General features: G+C 39.9%; 1 protein-coding gene and 1 long non-coding RNA gene across 2 annotated transcripts; one reads left to right on the forward strand and one right to left on the reverse strand.

Annotated features, from left to right (window-relative positions):
* Positions 1–2,192: 2,192 nt before the first annotated feature.
* On the reverse strand, positions 2,193–11,708 carry brd2a (bromodomain containing 2a). Its single transcript, XM_014413763.4, has 12 exons — positions 9,604–11,708; positions 6,796–7,099; positions 6,572–6,709; positions 6,207–6,357; positions 5,918–6,117; positions 5,316–5,798; positions 5,097–5,225; positions 4,782–4,973; positions 4,428–4,687; positions 4,027–4,337; positions 3,794–3,919; positions 2,193–3,636 (listed from the first exon to the last, which is right to left on the reverse strand). The coding sequence occupies exons 1-12, from the start codon at positions 9,633–9,635 to the stop codon at positions 3,509–3,511; spliced, it is 2,454 nt and encodes an 817-aa protein (XP_014269249.1). The 5' UTR covers positions 9,636–11,708; the 3' UTR covers positions 2,193–3,508.
* A 64-nt stretch (positions 11,709–11,772) lies between these two features.
* On the forward strand, positions 11,773–13,820 carry LOC106676690 (uncharacterized). Its single transcript, XR_001342404.2, has 2 exons — positions 11,773–11,864; positions 13,538–13,820. It is a non-coding gene; the product is annotated as an uncharacterized LOC106676690 (long non-coding RNA).
* Positions 13,821–24,435: the final 10,615 nt, after the last annotated feature.

A 24,435-nucleotide genomic window follows, 5' to 3' on the forward strand; every position in this document is an offset into this window, starting at 1 on the left:
AAACAGAGGTATCTATACTTTTACTTGAGTAAAGAAAAATGTGTTCTTTTGACACCTATGTAGCGGTCACTTTCAAATGTATTTGTTTTTTGCTTCTTATTGAACAAATTCACTTCACTACTTTTCACTGTCTGTAACATCAATGTAAATTGTTCCATTTACTGCACATTGCACTTTATTCATGTCTTTTATTGCCCAGTTAGTTAGTTTAGTTAGCCTTTATTAAATTGTATGTCAATACATACAATTTACAAAAGTATCTTGTAAAGTATCTTTTTGTAAAGACTTTTCTCCCCAAATCTATTACATGCTAAGTGTAACATGTTATTTCTGCTGAAACCTAAACTGTTTTGTTTTTTTTTACATGCAAAATGTTTTTATCTCATAATTTCAACTTAATCTGTTGTCTAGTATATTTTCTCTGCTCTGTCAATGTGGTCAAAACGCAATTTAATTTTCGCTATTAAAGTCGAAGTCACACGTTTCCGCCTACTGTGGCGCTCCTCACCTTACAGTGGCTAAAGCCAGGTGCTCTTGTGGTTGCCACAATACCGGAAGTATTTACATGTGGCAGGATACCAGTGGTGTAAATACGTATTGTGGCCACTGGAGGGCAGTCAATCTCTGTTATCAGTCTGTTCAATTCAATTTTATTTATACAGCACCAAATCACAACAACAGTCACCTTAAGGCGCTTTATATTGTAACGTAGACCCTACAATCATATGACCCCCTATGAGCAAGCACTTTGGCGACAGTGGGAAGGAAAAACTCCCTTTTAACAGGAAGAAACCTCTGACAGAACCAGGCTCAGGGAGGGGCAGAGCCATCTGCTACGACTGGTTGGAGTGAGAGAAGGAAGACAGGATAAAGACATGCTGTGGAAGAGAGACAGAGGTTAATAACAGGTATGATTCAATGCAGAGAGGTCTATTAACACATAGTGAGTGAGAAAGATGACTGAAGAAGAAACACTCAACGCATCAGTCTACACCGCAGTGAGAACTCAGAAACGTTTATAGTTTAGAATATAGTTAATTTTCCTCATTTACTGGGTAGATTTATTTCAATATTCTCATTAAATATCTTATGATCAGTAAATCTGACACTGATGTGCTGCAGAAACCTTTAGAGGAACATTTATATATTTAGCCACACGTGGCTTTGATTTACAATCGTCTCCGTCATAATTCTGTTGTCTGTTTTTACTCTTGCACTTTTAAGTGTCTGTAAAAACTCTAGTCCAGCTTTTTCCTGAGAAATGAAACAGAAATTTATCAGCAGCGTCAGCGATGTGCTGAAGTCCAGTTCACTGTGTCCTCTTTGCTCTATTTATTTTCCAAGAAGAGATCCTGTTGCCTGGTAACTTCTGACTGCTTCATCTGGTTTTCACTTTCATCTTTCAAGGAGCTTTCATGAAAAATGAGCCAAACTAGACTAAGAGCAAAAACTAATTCGGCTGCAACAGATAAAACACCTTAATTTACATAAAATCCAATTAAAATATCACAAAAATATCTTTACATGTTTTTGTCCCAGCTGTCAGCATCATTACTGAATACATTTAAAGGCTGATATAAATATATCATTAATAAAATGTTAATAAAAGGTTCAGTTTAATATTATTAAGACTCCCAAGTTAAGAATAGATTTTAAATGTGACACCAAATACTTAAATGATCTTCTGTGTTATTCTGGACTTTTATCTGTTGTCAAAAAACTCATGTTTGGAAGTTTCAGCTGGTCTGTGGGGTTACACAGTGCAGCAGGACTGTTTTGGAGTATTAAATGGATTTTGTCTTCTTGTTCCCTTTTATTTATTATTAGTAATAATTATTAATAATCAATATAAACATGTCAGAGAATCTCAGGATTTTTAATATGCAGGAAAACTGCTTGCAGCAGGATGCAGGCTGCACATGTGAGGATACATGAAGTCAGGCACTGTGAGAACGTCATTCAGAGGAACTCGATTTTAATGCTCAGTTCCAGTTGTGTGTTGTTCCCCTCTGTGATGAGAGCGTGTTTTAAAAAGTCCAGATTAGGGTTAAAAAGTTCTTTCAGCAAAAGAATAAACAAACTGCAGTTAATACTTTAATCTGCGCCTCTCTTTGATCGCCAAACTGAAAACTTTGATGTATTTTTTATGTCGTGTTGTTTGAACTCAGGATGTCAATAAAACGTTGCCAAAGTCGGTGAAAAGACGTCTCAGTTTATTTATGTACAGATGTTCAGGTGAAGCGATGGAGTACACAGGCTTCAGGGTTGTGACAAACTTCAGACTGAAAATACTTTAAAAAAGGAATCAAAGGGAAACAAAAACATGCTCAGAGGCTGTAGGTTATCTACACCTCCACAATCCCGACACGTAACCTGTCCACAAACGTTTGCTTTCAGTATGAAAAGTTTCTCCTTTTTAAAATTCCTCCTAAATAAATAATCCGCTGCAGAAGAACAGAAAACACACCTTACCCTAAAAATCACAAACTGGTTTAGTAGTACAAACAAAACGAAACAGTGCATCATCACAACAACACGAATCCATCGTCGGCGTCTACTCGATCAAAACAAACTCGCCGTCTCTAACCTGCTGTACTAAAGTTTAATCACACAAAGTAAAGTCAAATAAAACTGAAACTTTCAGCTGCCGTCGATCTCGAAGGCCGATTGTTTAAAGACAAACTTCTGGATTTAAAACCTCTCTGATCCGATGTTTTTGTGACTGAATTAAAGAAATCAGAGGAACAGATGTTATTGAGCACAGGACGAAACGCCCCCACAATTTATTAGCAGATTGGTCACATTAGAAAAAGCAACACGTTTACAGAGAAAAGGATGAGAAAACAGCCGACACAGAAACATTCATGCCCCTCCAACAGATGTGTGCAGATGTTCGTCAGCTCCTCTGTATCTCATGCGTTCTGAAGGTGCTTCTGTGTGCAGACCCACTTTTTCAACGCCTGCGTCAAAACTATGAAGAACGTCACGACGTCATTCGCACAGAAACACACACACAAATATTTCCCCTCTTTATCCACTCGGAAAAAAAAGAAAGAAACACAAACAAAAACGACTTCGCTCATGCCAGTTTCATTGTTCCCACAATGAGGGAATAAATTAGCTCCATAAAATGCTTCTTTATAAAAGAAATGTATTGAGTACTGTACACCTCGTCTATACAGCATAAAGACAGGGAGCACGGTGAGAAGGGAAAATTATCTCCAGAAATTAGACACATTCTGGCTCTAGCACCCTTATCCCTCCAACGCACGCCTCAATCTTCTTTATGTGCAGGAGATGGAGCATCCCTCACTCCACCCGCCGAGGCCGGTTCTTCAGGGAGGAGAGCAGGAACCTCCTTCATGTCGGAGCTGAGCGCCGGGAACGCTCCATCTCTGCCGGGCTCGCCAGCCCTTCCTGCAGCTCCGTCAGCAGCTTTAAATAAGTTCAGTCCACTCGGGGAGAAAAGAGTCCAACGGGACATCTTTTCATATGAAGAGTCTGTCTCTCAGCCGGAGTCTGACTCACTTGTGTCTGAGGACGAGGACGAAGAGGATGATGAAGAAGAGTCAGAGGAGGAGCTACTGGCGCTGAGACGCGACGGCTGGGTGTGGGTGTCGGCTGCAGGCTTCTCGGCTGGAGGAAGAAAACAAAACAACATCAAGATGTGTTCAGAGGAAAACAAGGAAAACTACATTATGCTCCATGGCTGTAGTTTTTGGTCATTTTTCAACACCGGGACCAGTTTAGTCGTTGTTGATAAAGTTTCACTCTTCAACCATGGACGACTTACGTTTGGTCTTCATCGGCTTCTTTCCAGAGTTGAGCTGACCGCTGACGTCCATCAGCCTTCTCTCCAGCTCCATCTGCTTCTCCAGAGCGAGCTCTTCCCGCGACTTTCCAGCACTGTTCTTACTCGCTGCAGACAGAAGACGAGAACATCAATGAGCTGGAGAACTTTAACCAAAGATCAACTAACCCAGTGCTTATTCATTTTCTTCCCAATGTTTTATGAGGTTCACTAACTGTAAGGCTTTCGGGGTTTCTTCCTCAGACACGTCATGACGTATCGCTCCAGCTCCCGCAGCGTCGACGGCTTCAGCGTCTCGAAGTCTATCTCAATCTCCTCGGGGTTGGTGTCTCGGAGCGACGGCTCACGGGACTGGATGATGTAAACGACACGGCCGAGCTTTTCGCCGGGCAGCTTGTTGATGTCCAGGCTGAGCTGGCGCTTCTCGTCGTACGACATAGGCGCCGTCTCCTCCTCTTCGTCTGAGTCAAAATGGCTCACGAGGGGATCGTGGGCCACCTGCGGGATGACGTTGGCCTTTTTGGATCTGTTGGAGGAAAGCAGGGAGTGTTTAACAAAATAAAAATGTGCACAATGCAGTCAACTCATAAACTGTCCAGTAGGTGGCAGCACTCACTTGCTCTTGTTGTTTTTCTTGCTCGGTGCCTTCTTCATCGGCATCACGGGGCAGGGCACACTCTTGCTCTTAGATTTTGGAGTTTTGGTCATTTTCGGGGTCTTGGGCGGCCTGACAGGTGTCACATCCTCCTCTATCCTCCGGTGCTTCTCTTTCTCAACCTTTTTCTTCTTCTTTTTGTCCTTCTTGTCTTTCTTCTTCTTGGGTTTGGCGATGGGGCCCTGGGAGAGTGCGGTGAGCTGCTCATGAACAGCTTTTAGCTGAAAGATCAAAAAAATAAAAAGATAAAATGGCATCAGTGCTGCGAACAACCGGTGTGTGAACATGTGTTTACAGACATGCTGCTGTACACACCTGCTCCTGCAGCTCTGCCAGACGGTTCGCCCTCTCCTCCTCAGAGTCGGAGCTTGGGCTGCTGTCGCTTTCCTCACTCTCGCTGCTGAGCTCACTCTCAGAGGAGGATGAAGAGGATGAGGAAGACGAGGAAGAGCTCGGTGGTGCTGGAGGCTCATCTGGCATTTTAGCAATACAGAACTCAAAAACATCCTGGAGAGAGAAAATGGTTTGGTTTAAAAAAAATGCAACTGAAAATGAGAAGTAGAAGTTTCAAATTGCGAGAATTTAAAAGTTCCAATTAATTTTTTTAATCATTGAAATAAAGAAAATCACCTGGAGTTTTCTGGCCATGGCCACCACATCGTGGTCAGGAGGGTTGTACTTGTAGCAGTTGGAGAACATCAGTCTAACATCAGCGGAGAACTGGTGCGCCTCACGGTACTCTCTGCCGTCCATCTTTCGCTAAAACAACAAAAGAAAAGATTTTAGATAAACAGTCTCTGAACTTCAGTTTCAGAAGTGATAAATTCAGTCTGTGGAATGAATGCGTACCTTGATGGTGCTGAGGTCCATGGGCTGTTTAATGATGTCGTGGTAGTCGTGAAGACCGAGCGACGAGGCATCGACAGGCTTGTAAAACGGCCAGGCGTACGCGGCGTGCTTCTTCGACAGCAGCTCCTTCAGGACGCCGCTGCAGTAACGCATCTGAGGGCTCAGCTTGCTGCGGCGCACCGGCGGCGGCAGGATAGAATCTGGTAAGTCCTTCTTAGGAGGTTTGATGGGTCGTCCGCTCACTCCCCTCCTGTTCCCTCCTGCTCCTTTGGTGCCTACAACCACTGCTGGTCGGCCCATATTCATGTTGATATTCATTCCCATCCCCATGCCCATGCCGCTGTTGTGGTCCACCCTCAGAGAGGTCAGGGTTAGCGGTGAGTTGTGCCCCAGCCCCATGCCACTAACGCCCATCGTGCTCATTATAGGCATGGGTACGGTGGTCGGAGTGGTTGTGTCCGCTTTCCGCTTCACACCTTTTTTCTGTAGATGAGAAAAGAAGAACAGAGGAAGTCAGAGGAATCCCGTTTCATGTCTAGTCTCCATGAATTTTAGAACACATTCCAAAAATATAAATACAAGAAGTCAAGCGTTACAGTTACCTTAGCCGTGGGCTGGGTGGGCAGGAGACCTGTGATTGTGGGCATGGTCTGCTCAGTCTGAAAGGCGTGGGGCATGCTCTTGGACAAAATGGTTTGTGGTGGGGTGGAGAGGATTGAGTCGGGCGTTTCTGGAGTGGGAGGCGAGTATGCTGACTGAGAGACAGCTGGGACTTGATGAGCTGTTGTCACGCCTCCAGAGACTGAAAGAGTGAAAGAGGAGAATCAGGCTGTGAAGTGACTGATCTTGTCCTGAGTGTACTACAGCTGCTGGCCTGACACATCTGCTCACCTGCATTGTTTTTCCCTTTTTTGCCATTTTTTGCAGACTTGCTGCGTGGAGGTGGGGGAGGCAGCTCCAACTCTTCCTGAGGCATCTGAGCCACCTTCTGCAGGAACGCCTTTTCCAGAGACTGAGCCATCAGCACGATGTCATCTGTCGGCTGCAGTGAAGGAAATTCACACAAAATGGTTTTAAAACAATGATATTAACACACTTTATACATAATACATTCATTAACTATAGTTAATAACTATAGGCAACATCTAAAGACATAATTATATACAGATACATAATATACAAGGGTAGTATTGCTCTAAATATTTTATACTATATATTTTTACAATTTTTGGTTATATTGACCAGGGCAGATTTACCTTGTTATAAATGTAGCAGTTGGTAAACATGGTGTTGAAGTCCTGCATGCACTCACTGGCACTGCGGTAGTAGTTATTTTCTAATCTCTTCTTAATTGTGCCCATGTCCATTGGATTTTTTATGATCTTGTGATAGTCCTGGAGGAAGAGAGGCATTTTCAGGGTAGGAAACATTCAAACTTCACTCTTTAAACAGGAACTGAAACCTGAAACTATACACTCACCGGCAGGCTGAGCTTGACAGCATCCACGGGTTCGTGAAAGGGCCAGGCAAAGTGGTGCCTCCACAAAGATTTGAGCAGGACTTTCTGCAGGAACTGCAGTTGGTTGGTCATCCTCCCCTGGCGGTTGGGGTCCTTCACCGGGGGCTGCGGGGGCCCGGAAGGGGTCATCTGGCTGTGGGGGGGCATTCCAGGACTCTCAAAGCCCTCGTAGAGCAGTGAAGGTTTTCGGATGCGTTTTCCAGCTGTGCCACAGTTCTGATCCATCATTATTCCCAACATACTGGCATCGGGCCCAACATGGGAGCTGCAGAGAGCACAGTTACAAAGGAACTGAGTATTTTGGTTTGAGCTGTGATGATGAAATTCTATTAAGTTTTTCTTCTCATTATAGAAAGGTTACAATGAATATTCTGTGCTGTACATCCTGGGATTACCATGTAAGCTAATCAACTTTCATAATAAATAAGTGTTCCCTTGTTGACGTATGCTTCCTGTTATCATGTCAAATTTGATACAAAGTCAAAAAGGATACTACACGTTTGTTAGCAAGCACCCATCTGCCTGACCCTGAGCGCTCACACTGGGTGAACTGGTACAAGCACTTCCTCTTCTACACGTCTCACTCAGACTTAAACCCAACACCCATTTCCATGCTTTAAAAAAAAACAACAACTTAGATTGTGGGAGGAGTTTAAGCTGCCATGTTACTGTAATGACTGGAATAGTGTAGAAAATTTACACACAAATTCTAATTCCTAACCTTGTCTACCACAAGCCACCCATTAGTCATTAACACAGGATTGTGATTATATATAAACAGAGCTTAGGGTACACATTAACTTGTCACAGTATTAACACTAAGCCACTCCTACTTCTTGTTGTTCTGTGTTTGACAGGTGCGAGACACCGACTATCTAAACTCGTTCTCTGCAACCATGACTGTACCTATGAGCGCCTGGTGACTTCAGAGTTATGTTTAGATGACAGGAGAAAACAGTTCTATACAAAAGTCACATTACCAATACGTAACACGACACTTTGCACCAGCGAAGGAAGACCATCTCTGTTGAACTCTGGTGTTGACCTGACTTACCATTGTGCCTCCATGTGTACCTTTAATAACACTAAGGTGTAAAGAAAGCATATCCTTATACACTCTAGAGCCAAACAGCATAGTTACGGGTACTGGATATAAAGTAACAGTAGTTGTATTTTATGTCATTAACTGTGCAGTATTTTCAGAGTCTGGTTACTTGGATGGGGACTGTTGGTGGCATTAGCATCAAATCTACAGTGACACTAATGCTAGTATTTTTAATTTAAAAAGAAAAATGTAAAAACCAGCAATTCTGTTTATTCAGTTGTCCTCTTTCAGTGCTGCAAAGTATTGACTCACCATGATCCACCTTCACTGGCCCACCATCTGAACCACAAGACTTACAAGACTAACCAAGGCCAGAGGGGGTATTTAAGGTCACCCGCCTGAAAACTGGTTTCTACCAAAAGCCTGAAACAGCTGGTGTTGTATTATTGGATGCTGCACCATTACCATTAAGTCAAAACAGAAAATTGGTTTTTTTAAGTTCCACATTTAAGCAAACAGTGCAAGTAATATAACCATGGGGTTAGTAGCTTAAGTCTCCTATGCATAGCCTAAAGGTATGTTTGCACTGATCCACCCTACACACAAAATGTAAGAAGAATTAGCAACATGACACAACAAAAGGAGTGCAAAGCTATTGTAAACCAGTCATTTTAAATGATACAACTGTTGGAAACACATTTGACAGTTAGTGTACTTTATTATTAAAAAGGGAAATAATCATGTACAAAATATAACAGCACTACACAAAAAACATGTTGGCCCAAAAAATATTTAACAAATTAAGAGACAAAAAATAGATTCTCCATTAAAGTATTAAAAATTTATCATATTTAGAGACAGTTTTTTGGCATTATCGGATTAGTTCAAAATGATAGCAGCTGCTAACTACTGGGGCTAGTGTGCGCTGTAACCAGGCAACCAAGGGAAACACCCAACATATATACTAATAACCCTACATTAAAAATAACATTTACCAGAGACATTGACAGGCTCTCTGTATGTGTGACAATACTACTTTAATAATACATAAATAACTGGTAGTGGTGCTACTGATAACGGAGCGTTAGCCGTTATGCTACAATGGAGTCGTTACACCGGCGATCACAACAACCCCATGACCGCCACATGGCTACAACAACAAACCAGCGAAACACGCAGTGACTCTGCCGTGGCAGTGCGCCCGACCCCCCTACGTATGTACTTGCACAACGATCAAGTTTAACTATGGTTTTGTGCTACACAAATGCCACATTTATACATTAGATAAAGCCTTCTTAAAAGATGCCAGGTCAGCATTGTCAATTGTCACTGTCAATAAACGCAGACATACAGCACCAAACGTGATACTTACGCGTCTCATGAGCAACCCTTTGGGCTCAGGCTAGAGCTAGTAATGCTAACTGCTAGACAGTGTGAGAGAGCGGCCAACGGCAGCCGAAAATGGCGCCGGCACAGCGCTCAACAGTCGCAGTTTGTTATGTTAAAAAGCCCAAAACAACCTTACTTCTTCCACATGAAAGTCACTTCTAATGCCTGTAACGACACGATAAAGTCCTTCCTGTAGCATACTCAGCGTCCACCTCTCTTCAACTGGCATTACAGCAAACAGGGTGCCCGTTCCGTTATATTTAAAATAAATAACCATAAATGTTCACAATATTCCGACTGATGGAAAGCTGAGAGTCAGTTATACCGGTAGATACCTGTCAATGGGCGGGTTAACAGCCATTTCCATCGGGATGGATCCGGATTCTGTTTTTAGCTACACTCAAACCAGGATCCGTCTCCAGTCGTCAGATCTCTCCGTTCCCCGCCACGGAGCTCTCTTTCAAATCTGCTTCGCTGAAATGGCGACTATGCGACTACACCCGGCTTTTTATAGACCCGTCGCAAAACCCATTGGACACACCACCCCAAAACGTCCCCGCCCCTTGGATTTCTACTGGCTGTTCACGACGTAAGTTAAAATGACCACACCCCTGGATACTGAAACTCTCCAACCTGCAATTCATGTCAGCCTATTCGCAAGATTTTCCTGTCCGTCAAATAAGTTGCACAACACTATTGGTCCACCCTTCTACAGCCTTTAAGATATACTGTATGCAACTGGCTCCGCCATTATTATCCCTCCAGAAAGCGAGGGCAAGGAAGCCAGCCTGCTCCATATCATATTACATTACGTCAACGTGTTGAGAGCGACGACGGGTATTGGTCAAAGCTGCTGTAACGCGGGCTTTCAGGGTAAATACCATGAAGCCTATTGGTTGTTGCATCCAGTCACGCGTACCCTCGAAGAGCCAAGGGCTTCTTCCCACGAGCGTTGTACTAAACAGTACATCCGCATTTTTTTATCTAAGGGAAACGAAGCACAGCCGCCATCTTTAAGCACGTTGAGAGACAGTAATATGATCAAATAACCCTCAACTCAAAACACACAATGTCAAGAAAAACCTGTAAAACGCCGTATATTCGATTTACACGCGCAAACGGTGTAAGATCCCAACACTTGGTGAAGAAAGCGCCACAATTTTAACAGTCAGACCAGCCAAGCCTGTAAAACGAGGCCTCCACGACCCGCAGTTACACGCTGTGAAAGGGCGCAGATCAGGCCTTACACATAATTTAACTAAACGATGTTTGTGCTGAAGCCATCATTTACATCTTTCATCAGCAATAAAAACCTAACACGAACACCTATAAGAAGGTCACAGAAACCAACGCCTGAATGACACAGCAGTTTTCATTAACAACCTCATCCAAAGCCTGATTAAATCAAGCTCCAACCGAAATATTTACAACTACGTTAACCAATACAGTCCAAGGGAATAATTAAATTAAAGATTGGACTATTGTTTTAAAGATTAAACCATCAAACCACACCTTTGTGGTTCAACCAAACAATAAAAAGACCAAATAACATCAAGATAATAGTACAAAAATCGTACTTAATAAACCTATATAAGCGGCTTCTTTTTTTAAAAAAAAAAAACAAAACGACTTAAACTCATTGAAACGACGACACACAAAAGGTTACCTAACCACTGCGCCCATCCCCCACAGCAAGGTTACAAATTCTCTGCAATGTCACTGAAATACACAATACAGCACTGGCACATATTAATACAGATTCAAATATTTCTAACGTTTTCATAACATTGTGCTGTAAAAACAAACATTAAACTAAACATTTTTAAAAATATATATAAAAAATATAAAATGAATGTTGAGTATAAGTCAATAAAGTCTGGAATGTAAAGTAAGTAAGAAATTCCAATGATAAATCCCAAAATAATGCGAAACCTTTCTTCAAATTATCTTCTTGTCTTCCACCTCGATACTTTTTAACCAACACATTTCCCTCAAACATGTCCGCCTTCTTCCCCCATTCCCTGCGCAGGGTGGGGGAGGGGAGTCATGTGACGGCTCGTGCCCGTTCATCAAATCTGGACACGTGGCATTCTGCAAACACCGCGATAAAATGTGTTCAACGCGAGCCCGAGCTCATAAAAACACCGTGTCCATATCCAGAGAGACGCGCAGATTATTCGCCACAATTAGGCGAATAAAGTTGTCGAAATATCCGAACAAAGGACATACTTTCCGTAGGATTTGGCTCATTCTGATTGGCCAGGCGTGACCACGTGACTAAAAAACGATTGCAGTTTTATTGATTGCGCTGTTTGCCGAACTCTTGCACCTGTAATCCGTTTATGATCGCCGTAATAATCCACATCTCATTTGTCGGAGTTTGTCAAAGAAAAATACTGACATCTGTTTTTTTCTTCTGATCGTGATTGCTGTCGATCTGCGTCTGCGTTGCACCATGAAACATGGCGCATGCGCTTATCCCACGTAGACGCCTTGCCAACAATGCCCCCAGTGTGCGAGAGCGACGCTGATCCAGGAGCAGCTTTACCCATAAAATACGTTCTTGTGTTCTGCACTTAGTGTTCCCTGGAAGGAGGTGGGATTCAGCTGGAAGTGATGAGTGTTATTTTACAGATTAAAGCAGGAAAAGGGGATAAACTGGGGATTTTATATAAATAGTTTTTTAACAACAATTTAACTTGTTCTGACATTAAACTACAATCTATTCCTTCCCCTACCCTGTCCTATCTAGTATGTATGTCTCTTTAGACGCATATCCATCATCTCCGCTTTTGTCTCTATTTTTTAATGTAATTTTGAAAAATGTTTTTGGTATTTCTCTAGTCTTGTTATTTTTCAGGTATTATGTGCCTGTGGAGTGTTATGTGCACCTTAGTATTTGTATTTCAAATAAGATTTGAAAATGGACAATAAGCTTCACTGAAGTAGTCCCTGATGAGTCGAGACTTTTGCATCACGTTAAAGTGGAGTTATCATTTCACTGCTGGATTCCAATGAGATTATCAGACACGTAACTGTGTTATCAAAATAATAAAAGCAACATCTTTTGATCCCAGATTTCAGTTAGCAGGTAATTCATTTAGACAGCAGTTATTCAAAACCATGTTCCCCCAGGCACACTCAGGGAACAGCCGGTGATCTGTTGGATGTTAGATAAAAACTCAATCTGCACAATAAGGGTGTGATTATTGTGCAACCGGCCTGAAAATGTTGCACAGTGGATGGAAACTGAACTGCACATCCTGTATGTGATCATATCTTTGTATCGACTGACTGTTTATTGTTAAACAAATATTTTTACTGGTGAGCTTATAGAGGCAATATTGATAACGACAACAAAGATGCACATTTCATAAATTTGTTTACATAATTTTTCTTTATCAGTCTTGCAACTTTTGTAAATCACATTTTAAAAGTAAACACTTGCATTCACCAGTGCAAGCTGAAATTTGATAGGTGGTGTATATGTACTGCAGTATTTGTTGATAAGTATCTCATAGAAAATACAGATACTCTATTTATAGTACAGTTACTGACTTTGTCTTTCTTGGTTCTCACTATAAAGAATATAATTTTGACTGAGACACATGTTGTTGTTGATGTCATAAGTTTAATAGTCAGTGGAGCTTTTTAATCCTCTGTCCACTGCTAAACATTTATACATATTTGCAACTTTATCTTAAAAAGTTTTACTTTTAATTTTAAACATCTGAAGTGAAACTTTTACCTGTTAAAATCTAATTTGTATCTGAAATTATCTGAAAAATTATAAAAGAAAACCATTTGAACCGTAGGATTTTTTTCAAGAATGAAAAAGTGAAACTGTATTTAGTGAAAGTGAAAGCCTCATGAACGACTCGTGAGTCATTTTTGTTCATGGACAAATAACATGGATGTGTAAGTATAACCACTGTGGATGTGGAAATAATGTCCCTGTGGATATCTGAAATGTTTTTTTTAACTAAAAAGAACTGAATTACCAAATAATCAACAATCCACAGGCCTGTACACTTAAACTAGGTGTACCTCTAGATATCATAGCATTAGATTTAAGTAGAGTGTACGTCTAAAGTTGGAGATATCTTGAAATAATCTCCCAAATGTAATGCATAAGACTAATGCTCAGGCTCATATAATGATAACCTGAAGAAATACTGTGAAGTATATCCAGAATTACATAACATATGGAATCAGCGATGGTAAAGAGTAGGTCAGTTACATTAATGCCTTTATGTTTGTTTCTTGCAGGGGAAGAAGGATCAGCCTTCAAGAAGCAGTAATGTAGGCAGAGGAAGAGGAGGGAGGATTGCGTCAGAATCAGCCTCCTCTGACTCATCAGCCCTGCTCTCTCCCTGACAAACACACACTCCCCCCTCTGTTTCCATGTTTGACTGCGTAATCTTGTCACATGAGAGCAATCAGTCCAGAAACAGTTGCCAGGGAAGCTTTTTCATTCCTTACAAAAAGACAGACTCGGGGATCTTAGATGTTGTTAAATTGATTGCACTACAATAAACGCTTTCTGAGTGCCTGGGTTTTGTCCTCGTGTTTGCGTAACCTTGTATGTGCAGCTCTCTGCTTCAGTCCATTCACTCATTATGGCTGACAAGCCTTCCCTAGCAACAACAGTTCCTTTTACTGCTGATGTGAGGAGCAGTGTTCGGATACAGAAGCTCACTGTGCAGTTCAGGTTCCCGTTCAGCAGCGTTTCTGTGCTGATATCGCTTAAACATCCTTCTCCCTGCAAACGCTCATGTCACCCACATGCTAACTCATGCTTACTATGTCAACAGCCGGGCTCACATGTGCAGAATCACATGACTTGCTGATTTTCCATTCGCTGCTTTTTTCATTTGCATCCCAATGTGCCACTGTTTGCTTTGCAAAGCTGAACACATTTGCACTGTTTCCATTGGGCTGATTGTGTTATTGATGCACATGCCTCTATTATTTCATTTTTCACTTTGCTAACATGCACTCACAGAAACTGTCATGGTGCTGGGTCGTTGACCCAGCGTTTTGTGTTTTATGGTTATTTTCTTCTGTTCTAGTTATTCTGATTTTGGTGTTCTGTGTCCTCCCCTTGTGCCCTGTTCGTGTTCTGGATTTCCTGTTTTATTTTGAAGGTCTGTGTCTGTTGTCATTGTGTTCAGCTTGTATCCTCCAGATCGTCTTTGTGTACTGGGATCAGCTGTTCTTCCCTCCTGTGTGTGATTACCTGATTTGCTTGTGTGTGAGTGGGTGTCAGTCTGTGCTTGTCTGTGTTCCATGGCGTTTCGTTCCTCTCTCTGCGCCACACCCCGTTTCTTATGTTCTCAGGTTTGTTAATTAGTTTTTCCAGTTTAGGTTTCTTTAGTCATTTCTCACTGTCAGCTCTGTCACCCTATTACATGTAAATAAACGTCACTTGCATTATCAGTCAACTGCCTGCATTTTGGGTCCTTTTCCCTCCAACACCACACGGCTCGCCTCGACAGCCGTGACAGAAACACAGAACCTGGGGTTCAGCAGAAGTCTGTTTCTGTCCCTACAGCAGGGGTGCCCAATCCCGGTCCTCGAGAGCTACCGTCCTGCAGCTTTTAGATGCATCCCTACTCCAACACAGCTGAATCAAATGAATGGCTTGTTATCAGGCCTTTGCCAAACACGATGGCATGCTGAAGAGGTAATCAAACCATTTGATTCAGCTGTGTTGGAGTAGGGATGCATCTAAAAGCTGCAGGACGGTAGCTCTCGAGGACCGGGATTGGGCAGCCCTGCCCTACAGGTACCGTCTACACAAATGTGGGCTTAATGCACCTCAAGACAACAATGCACCTTTTCAAGGACCACAAAGGTGTATGTAAGTTTCCATATTAGCACCATTTTAAGGTGTGGAGATATTGAGGTAAAAGATACATAAGATACATCAATATAGAGCATATTATATTTTGCAGTTTTTAGGTTTTCACAGTTTTCTGTGTTTTTAAGTTACAGGACAAACTTTAAATACATTCTGTCAGTCTTGTATGTCAGTGTTGGGTTAGCAAAGACTGGATGGATGCAGGCTGTTTGCCTTTGTTCTTCTTGTTCCTGCTGTTTTTTTTCCAGGTGCTCCAGATAAGCTTCATATAACACATTTTAGCTTAACTGGTCTTATAAACTGGAAATAGTTTTCTAAGACTAGAAAAGTGTTGTAAATGCTTCACTTTCAGTTTGAGTGTATAATTGAATGGAAATATCTGAAATGAATGGGTAGGCCTACTCATGCATGCAGCTGTGAAGATTTTTGCACTGCTGCATTAGGTACAAAATCCCCACCAGAGGTTCAAAACGGTCTCATTGTTAGAAGATACGAATCAGGAGGATACAAACGAGCGCAATCCTGTCGAGGCAGCAACAGGAGGATATTAGGATGATGATCACAGCCCTAAAGGTGTAATATGAATATTGATTTCTCTCTCTCTCTCTCTCTCTCACTCACTCACTCACTCACTCACTCACTCACACACACACACACACACACACACACACACACACACACACACACACACACACACACACACACACACACTTGTTGAGTGTCATTTACATTTTCATTTAGAGCAGCTTTTACACTTTCTCTAACATCCCTTTCACTTTTGCTGTCACAGATACAGAAAGTCCTCTAAGCTTCTTATTGTATCACATTCACGTTGAGATTTACTCATTGATACTTTCAGCAGTTTAAAGAGCAGAGATCCTGAAACTGAAAGACTCACAGGCTGGACTCCTGCAAGAAGTAATGACTAGGAAGACAACAGTAGCTTAATTAGGCATTCATGCAATGGGAGTTGTGTGAAACTGAGTAGGACACTTCACAAAAAAACAAAAGGGTAGTCGTGACTAGAGAGGTGAGACATTTCCAAATGAATAGAGATGGTCTCTCTCTTGAGGAAGGTTTCCTGGGTGGAGATAAAGACGGGAGTCTATGAAATGAAAGTGCTCTGATCAATGTGTTTAGAACAGTTTTCACTGCACTCTGCTCACTGTTCAGCTCATAAACCAGCTACACCAAAGCAAAATCAACAAAGATAATCATGAACAAGAGATGAGATTATCATGCTTAATCCTACACGAGTAATCTCTTTTGGAGCATATGCCTCTGAGGCTGCTAGTTTTGTTTGAAGGGTGGAGCTGTGAACTGCTGCTGGACACTCTTTAAGGCTGCAGCAGAAAGTTACAATATACAAAGTACAGAGAAAGAAGAAAGTGAAAGACAACATAGAGACAGAACTGTTTCAGTGTGTTTAACAGCCAGAAAAACGGTTGTCCTCAGGTGTGAAGGCAGGCTTATCATCCCTTTGTGCCTCCTCTCCTCGTCTGTTTACCTCTCACAGGAATATGCAAAACAGTGCAATTGTTAAACCTTTGAAACTCTCCAACGGCGGTTTGGTAGAAAGTTTAACTGGCTTGTTTATTCAGTCCTGCAGGAAAGAACAGAGTAAGGCTGAGTGTCATCATCTATACTGTTGCATGCTGGGGTAGCAGGCTGAGGGTCGCAGATATCAGCAGACTCAAGGCTAGTAATGTTGTGGGAATGAAGCTGGACTCCCTTAAGGTGGTGTCAGAGAGGCGGATGTTGTCCAAAATGAGGACAACATCCTCTGATCCTCTGATTCTAATGTATGCTGTACAATCATTTCACCGTGGAAAAAAACCCAGTTCAAATAAGTTATTAAAAGGCTAAATTACTGACTTTATGCCCACAATGGGTGAATGTAAACTTCTGACCACAGTCGTAAATCAAAATGATGGAGATTCAGTTTTAGGGAGAGCTTTCAGACTTGAGACGCTTGAGTTGTGTTTTTGTTTACTTTATTTAAAGCGACAGTGCACATTAATCTGCACAAGCCCTTAAGTTCATAAATATATCAGCTTTAATCATCCAAGCTAATGTTCATCTGCAGATTGATGGCATTTACAGACAATAAAGAAAGATATTGTCTGTAAATGAGATACAGATTCATCTAAACATGTTTAAGAAACTAAGCACAGGAATGGTGAAACAAAAACATTAGCACTATAACGTTACATGTCAAACATTAAAAAGCACTGAAAAACTGGCACACAACACACAATGTCTAAAACACAGAAAATTATTAAAACCGAGACTTACAGTTATGACATGTTTGATTAACCACTGCTTTACAGAGTGGAAAAGGAACGCTACGGTAGCCTTCAACAAGCTCTCCTCTGGGGTGGATATATTTTTATTTTGTGCATTGAAGTCATTAAGAGGAGGGGAAATATCTGCAAGTCTAATCATGTTTCCAAGTTTAACAAACAAGATCTTTATTTAGAATTTTACACAGATATTAATTTGATCTTTTATCTGTTTTTGAACTTAAGCATTCAGTGTATAAATTGCTGTGTGGTCGAGTCTGTCTGTGTCCAACCTGTAAAACAGGAGCTCGTATAACAGATCTGATCTACATCTTTGAGAGCTCAGTTATCTAAATCCTAAACTTTTCTGAATTGTGTTTTAAAACTAAGTTATGAATGTTTTTATGTCAGTACATTTATATTTATTAACAACTGTCTTCTCCCCGCTGTAGTTCCATCTGGATATGAGTCTATTTGCAGGCCTTACAAGCAGATCTTGTAGTTCACAGCTGCAGTCTGTAGAATATCAAATAACTACACTTACTGAACCCTTTTTACCTTGCTTTTAATCTGGCATTCAGTTATGTATGTTGCTCATATTCTGAGGTATGCTTGGGTAGCATGGGGGGGGGCAAGCCTCATGACCCCTGCTGGATGCAAAATTTGAACCTTGACCTGTTGTTCCAAAGACAATAGTGTTGCCATTGAAACCCTACTACATCACTCATTGTGTTACAGCCTAATGATGATTTTGCAATTATTACCCCACAAACACAAACCAGAGTTTCTCCTTCATTGCAGCTTAGTTTCATTTATGGCCTACTTCTCATTTTTAGACATATAAGTTCTTTACTAAACACTCGAAGGGGCTTAGCTGCCTACAAAATCGGACGGATCATCCCCACATATATTGAGGCTTAACTTTTCGTTCAGGGCTTCCATTGTGGCTGCAGAGGCCTGATGCATCTTCATAGTCTGTATATACACAGCAGCAAGAAAAGCTCTGAATGGAGAAGTCGCACGAGCTACCAACAAAAGGCTAAGATGTAGATAATGAGAGAGAAATTAGACAAGTATCTGCATTTGTTTATGGACCCTTAAATTAAACATTTTATTATCCTTATAAAAACATGAGTCTGTCTGCTTTATTTTTCAAAGCTTTTAGTGAATCATGTGGAGCTGCATGATGCGGCGCCCTCTTGTGAATGAGCCATGTGAAGCTTTGTTTTGATGTTTACATTCACAGTCTCTCCATTTAGAGCTCATCTGTGTGCACGTGTTCTCACATTTACGATATTCTGATTACTGAAAAAGCCTGAACCTGAAACTTGATGTGGGCATGACCGACTAACCTGTTTAGAAAAACATATGGCGCCATCTACTGAGCACAAGTCACACTTGGTATTTAAATTGTATTATGTCTCCATCTGATGGCGACTATGTGAAACTTTAAAATAAACATATTTTATGCTCCTGGTTTCCTGCATACTGTCACTCCAAAAGTGCAAACTGTATTTATTTATTTTAAATAAGCTCAGGCATTATGGAAAATGAAATAAAAGTAGTTTTTATACTAGTTTTCTATTTTTTTTTTATTCCAAACAATTTGGCTTTGACAGACTAATAATAGCAAAATAATATTATGTTCTAGAATCAGCATATTTTCTCAAAACTAATTAAAATCTTTATTATTGGTCAAATTACAGCTCAGAATAAAATGAGATAAATTAAAAAGGTATTATCTTATTCTTTAGTATTATGCTCATTTTTTTTTTCTTTATTTACTGCTCCAGTGCATCTCAGGCATTGTTTTTTTAAAGTTAACCACCTGATTTTATAAACTTTGCTGATGCTTCAAATCAGCTTCAGTTAAACTGAGAGAAAACATTTTTAAACTAAATGAGGACAAATGATTTTCCTTCCCAAATGGCTGAAAGTCTGCAGAAAGGCAGACTGTGATGGAATTTTGAATGAACATTAGGAGAAGAAAAAGAAAACATTTCTGCTTATGAGAACTTTGTTGTTCTAAACAAACTTAAATAATTGCAGACTTAAGATATAAAATACTGTAAATATACATCTTAAGATTGGTGTAGCCTAAGTTAATGTCTGGCTGACTGTAAAAGTGGCTGGGTTTTCATACATATTTGTTCACACAGACATTTCTAAACAATTAAAGCTGAAAAAAGGAAAAAATAATGTTCTGTAGATCCAGTTCTATTGAGCTTGTAAATCGCTCATAGATTCCCTTAACTTCAACAAGCAAGTGTCTCCCCTCTAATTTGTGCGCCACTGCTGTGCTCAGTGAAGCACCAATGAACTTGCAACTCCTAAAATGTACATATTAAATGCATAACAGTGGAAATTATTATTATGATTCATTTCTTTTCTTTTCTTTTCACTGTTTATTTTAAACAGTAAGCATGCCCATGGCAGGAAAAAGAAAGAAATCAAAAGTGCCACCACTTCCTGTGTAGGGCTCTGCAGGGCTTTCTTAAACTTGTCACTTCTCTGTTATGTGGATGATGTGGTCTGATGGTTCAGTAAGCTTTTCTACACTTACCAGCGTGTGGTTTTCCCTGAAAAACCTCATACTGTTCCACCCTTCTGCTCAATACAAACTGCAGTGAGGTGTGTAATGCGAATTGAAGTTACTGTTGTTATGATTTGGGGCTGTATAAATAAAATTGAATGGAATATTCTTGTTGTTGTTGAGCCAAGATAGCTTTTTTTTATTGACGTAACTTCCGGACCGCTTTGTCCATCTTACCGGTTTCGTGCCAAAGTATCCCCGACAGAATTTGTTTCCCCTGTGCTGGGAGCACGCAGGAAGTACTGATGTTTTCATTTTGTGAAAAAGTGAAAAATTAGTATCGTTACATTACCATTCAGTTTGAGGGTTACAACAGAAAATTATATATTTATTGCTCATGGGGTATCAGATGGGATTGTTTTAATAAACCATTACCTTTTTGGCTGATAACTATTTTTATTCTCCTGTAACTTTACTATATAAAGAGCTAAATCCTCCAAAGTTTCAGGAGTAATGCTTCATAATAAGAAGTGTTTGTGAACTAAAAATCAGCAATGTGGGATACTGTTTGTCCGTGATTTACACAGGGGGAACAAATTGTGGCAGGATCAGCCTGGTATTATTTGTATCCCACTATAACTTCGTTGTATAAAGAGCTAACATCTCAAAAATGTCAGGAGTAGTTAGTCATTATAAGAAGTGTTTGTAAACTAAAAACCAACAATGTGGGATACTGTTTGTCCGTGATTTGGACAGTCCAGCGTGTGCTCCCGACGCAGGGGAAACAAATTCTGTTGGGGATACCTAGTTTGTCCGGCTTTTAACGTTTTTTCTGGATTTACTAAATCTTGGGTCGCGGTGAGACTATAACATCTTCTTCAGCTCTTTCGGCGTAACGGCTGCTGCCCAGCACGCCCCTTTAGGCTGGTTTCCTGACGTTGTCTGCTACGTAGGCTACCCTGGTTTGCTTTGTTTTTAGCCTGTCTGCTAGCAGCTTGCTAACCTCAAGCGATGCTGTGTGTGGACATTACTCAGTGTTACAGGACGATACCCGTCTGAAGCTGGACTTCAGGAATAACAACGAGTTTATCATGGAGTTTTCGCCCGTGGCCACCACACAAGCTAAGGACCTACGTGTTTTCTCAACATCAGTACTTGTCCCTCCAATTAGTCAGTCTTAATTATTATGCGTAATTAGTCTGCCTGGACCTGGTCCCTGGACGGCTGCTGTTCCACCAACTGCACAAACCACTGTTATTCCGCCTGGCTTCCCAGTCTCAAGGTCAGCCACCTCATCTTTACCAGTTCCAGTTTATTATCATCTCACATTGACCATATTTCACATCCAGGCTTAATAATCTAATTACTGTGCGGTGTAAGCCTCTGTCTGTCCTGCAGTTATTGCCCTGCTTAACAGTATAGCCTTATATCTAACAAATCATTTATGCTTAGCAGTTTTGTAACCTCTCAAAAGTTGGATTCATGGATTATCCGACTAATGTTACCCGAAGAGGTTTGTGCATCAGTTTTAATGAGTGAAATTACATTATTTTATTAGTGTATTACTTGGCACTGATTAGCTGATATGTGTGGCTGTGCGTTGCACCCCTGTAATTTATAATGATGATAATGATGTAGTTATATTTATCATGATAGTTTGTAATGATGTGTGTCAAAGCTGGAGTTGTAACTAAATGAATCATTAAATTCGCTCTTTAACCTTTCATCTGTTTGCGCTAACTTCTGGTTCCAAAAACACAACATTGCAAAATGCTAAAATATTTTAGTCCATCTTTTATACTCTCTGTGCTGTAGACTTATGTGTAAATGGGTAAAATATAGTTACAATGAAGAGCAGTAGAAGACAAACTGTACCCCAATTTCAAAGCTCAGGCATTTTTACCATAAAACTATGTAATCATATGATTTCCTGTAGTTCAGTCATCCTTCTGAACCATTAACAGCACACTCATTGGATACAGGGTAAATCTAGAAAAAGAATTAGAGTGACAGATCTGAAATATATTACAAAAAAATCTAGAAACTTCTCCTAAACTTTAGCATCCAAATTTGGCACACAGGTATATCTTGTTCCTGAAGTCTAGAGGATCTATATCACATATTATGGCTCCATCATGTTACCTGGCATCCACCTACCAATGAGCTACAACAACACAGCGCTTGTAGCATTCATGCACCTATAACACCTTATAAAACCATGGTATCAGTTTAATTCCATGACATCTATCCAGTTTCTATCCTCAATACTTCAAAAGTTCAGTTTTCCTGCTCTAAATCTATTTTATACACTGAACAGTTGACGTGGTCCCCTAATTATACATAGATGTAATATGTGTATATATATATATATATATATATATATATATACACATAGATGTAATGTATATATATATATATATATATATATATTACATCTATGTGTATGTATGTATGTATATATATATATATATATATATATATATATACATAGATGTAATATGTATATATATATATATATATATATATATATATATACATAGATGTAATATGTATATATATATATATATATATATATATATACATAGATGTAATATGTATATATATATATATATATATATATATATATATATACATAGATGTAATATGTATATATATATATATATATATATATACATAGATGTAATGTATATATATATATATATATATATATATATATATATATATATATATATATATATATATATATATATATACATAGATGTAATATGTGTGTATATATATATATATATATATATATATATATATATATATATATATATATATATATATATCAGAAAGCAGGAGACCACATGCTCTGCTGTCCTGTCACAATCACAAAGTTGCAGACAGTTGTCTTCAGAGCTTTGATTTAGTGCATTAGCTGTGTGATTAATGAGTAAATAACTCATTCCTCATTAGGTGCAGCAGTAAAAATGAAAGTGCATGAAAATGAAGGTGGGCGACATCTAGTGGCAACAGTGGTTGTTGCACTGCCACATAAAGCCTCACATATGTGATTCACCTTTCAAACATTTTCTAGAATTGTAACTAATGTTGCAAGAATCACTCAAATGTCCTCCCAATCTGACTTAATTTTATAATTTTATATATTTGTTATTTGTATTCCATATAAAAAAACCACCTGCCTGAATAATTTCATCTAGAAAATAATAATTTTATAAAAGCATTGAGAAATGGATTTGTCATTGATTATACATTACATATTGGACAGGGAAGATGTTAATGAAGCAGTGGGTGTGACTGATGTGCTGTGATGTGTTTATATGGAAAGTCTGTACTCGTGTCATTATTTTTGCTTTCACTCCAGATTTCTGTCTTATTTCCCTACATTATCTTCATCTTTTATTTATTTACAGTCAGTAAGAAAGGAACCCCTTGATAATATAACACTGTGAATAAGAATAAATGTATAGATCCCAAAGGGAAATTGATATGTCTGACACAGCTCGCGTATTATTGTATGAAAACTGAAAAGTCTGAAGGCAGTGAATGATTTTTTTATATCTCAGTTTTACAAAGGAGAGAGCAGAGCCTACAAGTACTGATGTTTGTTTTTTATTTTTTCTACAATAAAAATGTTAAAATGGGTCATCAGAGTTGTTTAGGATGTCTTTAGTGTGCACGAGTATATTTGACTAAACACTGAGAGTAAATGTATTTCATCTTATTCGGTGTCGCCAACTCAAAATATTCCCACATTTGCGAACGCTTCCTTGATGGGTCCAAAATACACTAAAGCAACACTTTTTTACTAACGCACAGTGCAAATGGTACAATACGTGAAAAGGTGTTTCAGTCATCTTAAAAACAGTCTTGTGCCAAAGTTTCAAAGCTCTGCCCGTCATGTTGAACCAGCCGACATATTCAGTCTGAATGAAGCAGCGACGTGAACTGAAGCAAACTCCGGCCCGCTGCTTCACAATAAATAACTTATTGAGTTCCAGGAATCTGTGTTGGTAGCAACAAAGCTGCTAGCTAGTTATCTATCATAAACAATCTGATCTCTATGCTGTGATCAATGTTAGCTTGAATATTTGACAGACATGGCTGGGGGTAGGAAAGGGCGAAAGAAAGATGAAGGAAAAGAAAAACGGGGGAAGAGGGACAGTGAGAAAGGACACTTGAAAAGAAAAAACCTCCCGGATCACCTGTTGAGAGGAAAAAAGAGAAAACAAGCAAAAAGAGAGAGAAACATAATAAACACAGCACCATCACATTAATCCATCTGAGTGTAAATAACAGTAAATACTAAATATTGAATGTTGTTGTGCAGCACGCAGGACCGACAGCGCACAATGTGCTTTGAGGTAGCAGCCAAGAGAGGTGTGGTTTGTGTCTGTGAACACCTGTGTGTACACCTGTGTGTACACCTGTTTGGATCAGCGCGCTTGTTTTCAAAAGGTTTCTCCATCTGCTGGAGGGTGTGAGG

Source organism: Maylandia zebra, linkage group LG22 (assembly GCF_041146795.1).
Source record: "Maylandia zebra isolate NMK-2024a linkage group LG22, Mzebra_GT3a, whole genome shotgun sequence".
NCBI classification, from domain to species: domain Eukaryota; kingdom Metazoa; phylum Chordata; class Actinopteri; order Cichliformes; family Cichlidae; genus Maylandia; species Maylandia zebra.

Coding starts and splice junctions, on each gene's coding strand:
- brd2a (XM_014413763.4), bottom strand. CDS start 9,635: ATGGAAATGGCTGTTAACCCGCCCATTGACAG. Junction 4,974..5,096: donor CCATGGCCAGAAAACTCCAG/GTGATTTTCTTT, acceptor TTCTCTCTCCAG/GATGTTTTTGAGTTCTGTAT. Junction 3,920..4,026: donor GAAACCCCGAAAGCCTTACA/GTTAGTGAACCT, acceptor TTCTGTCTGCAG/CGAGTAAGAACAGTGCTGGA.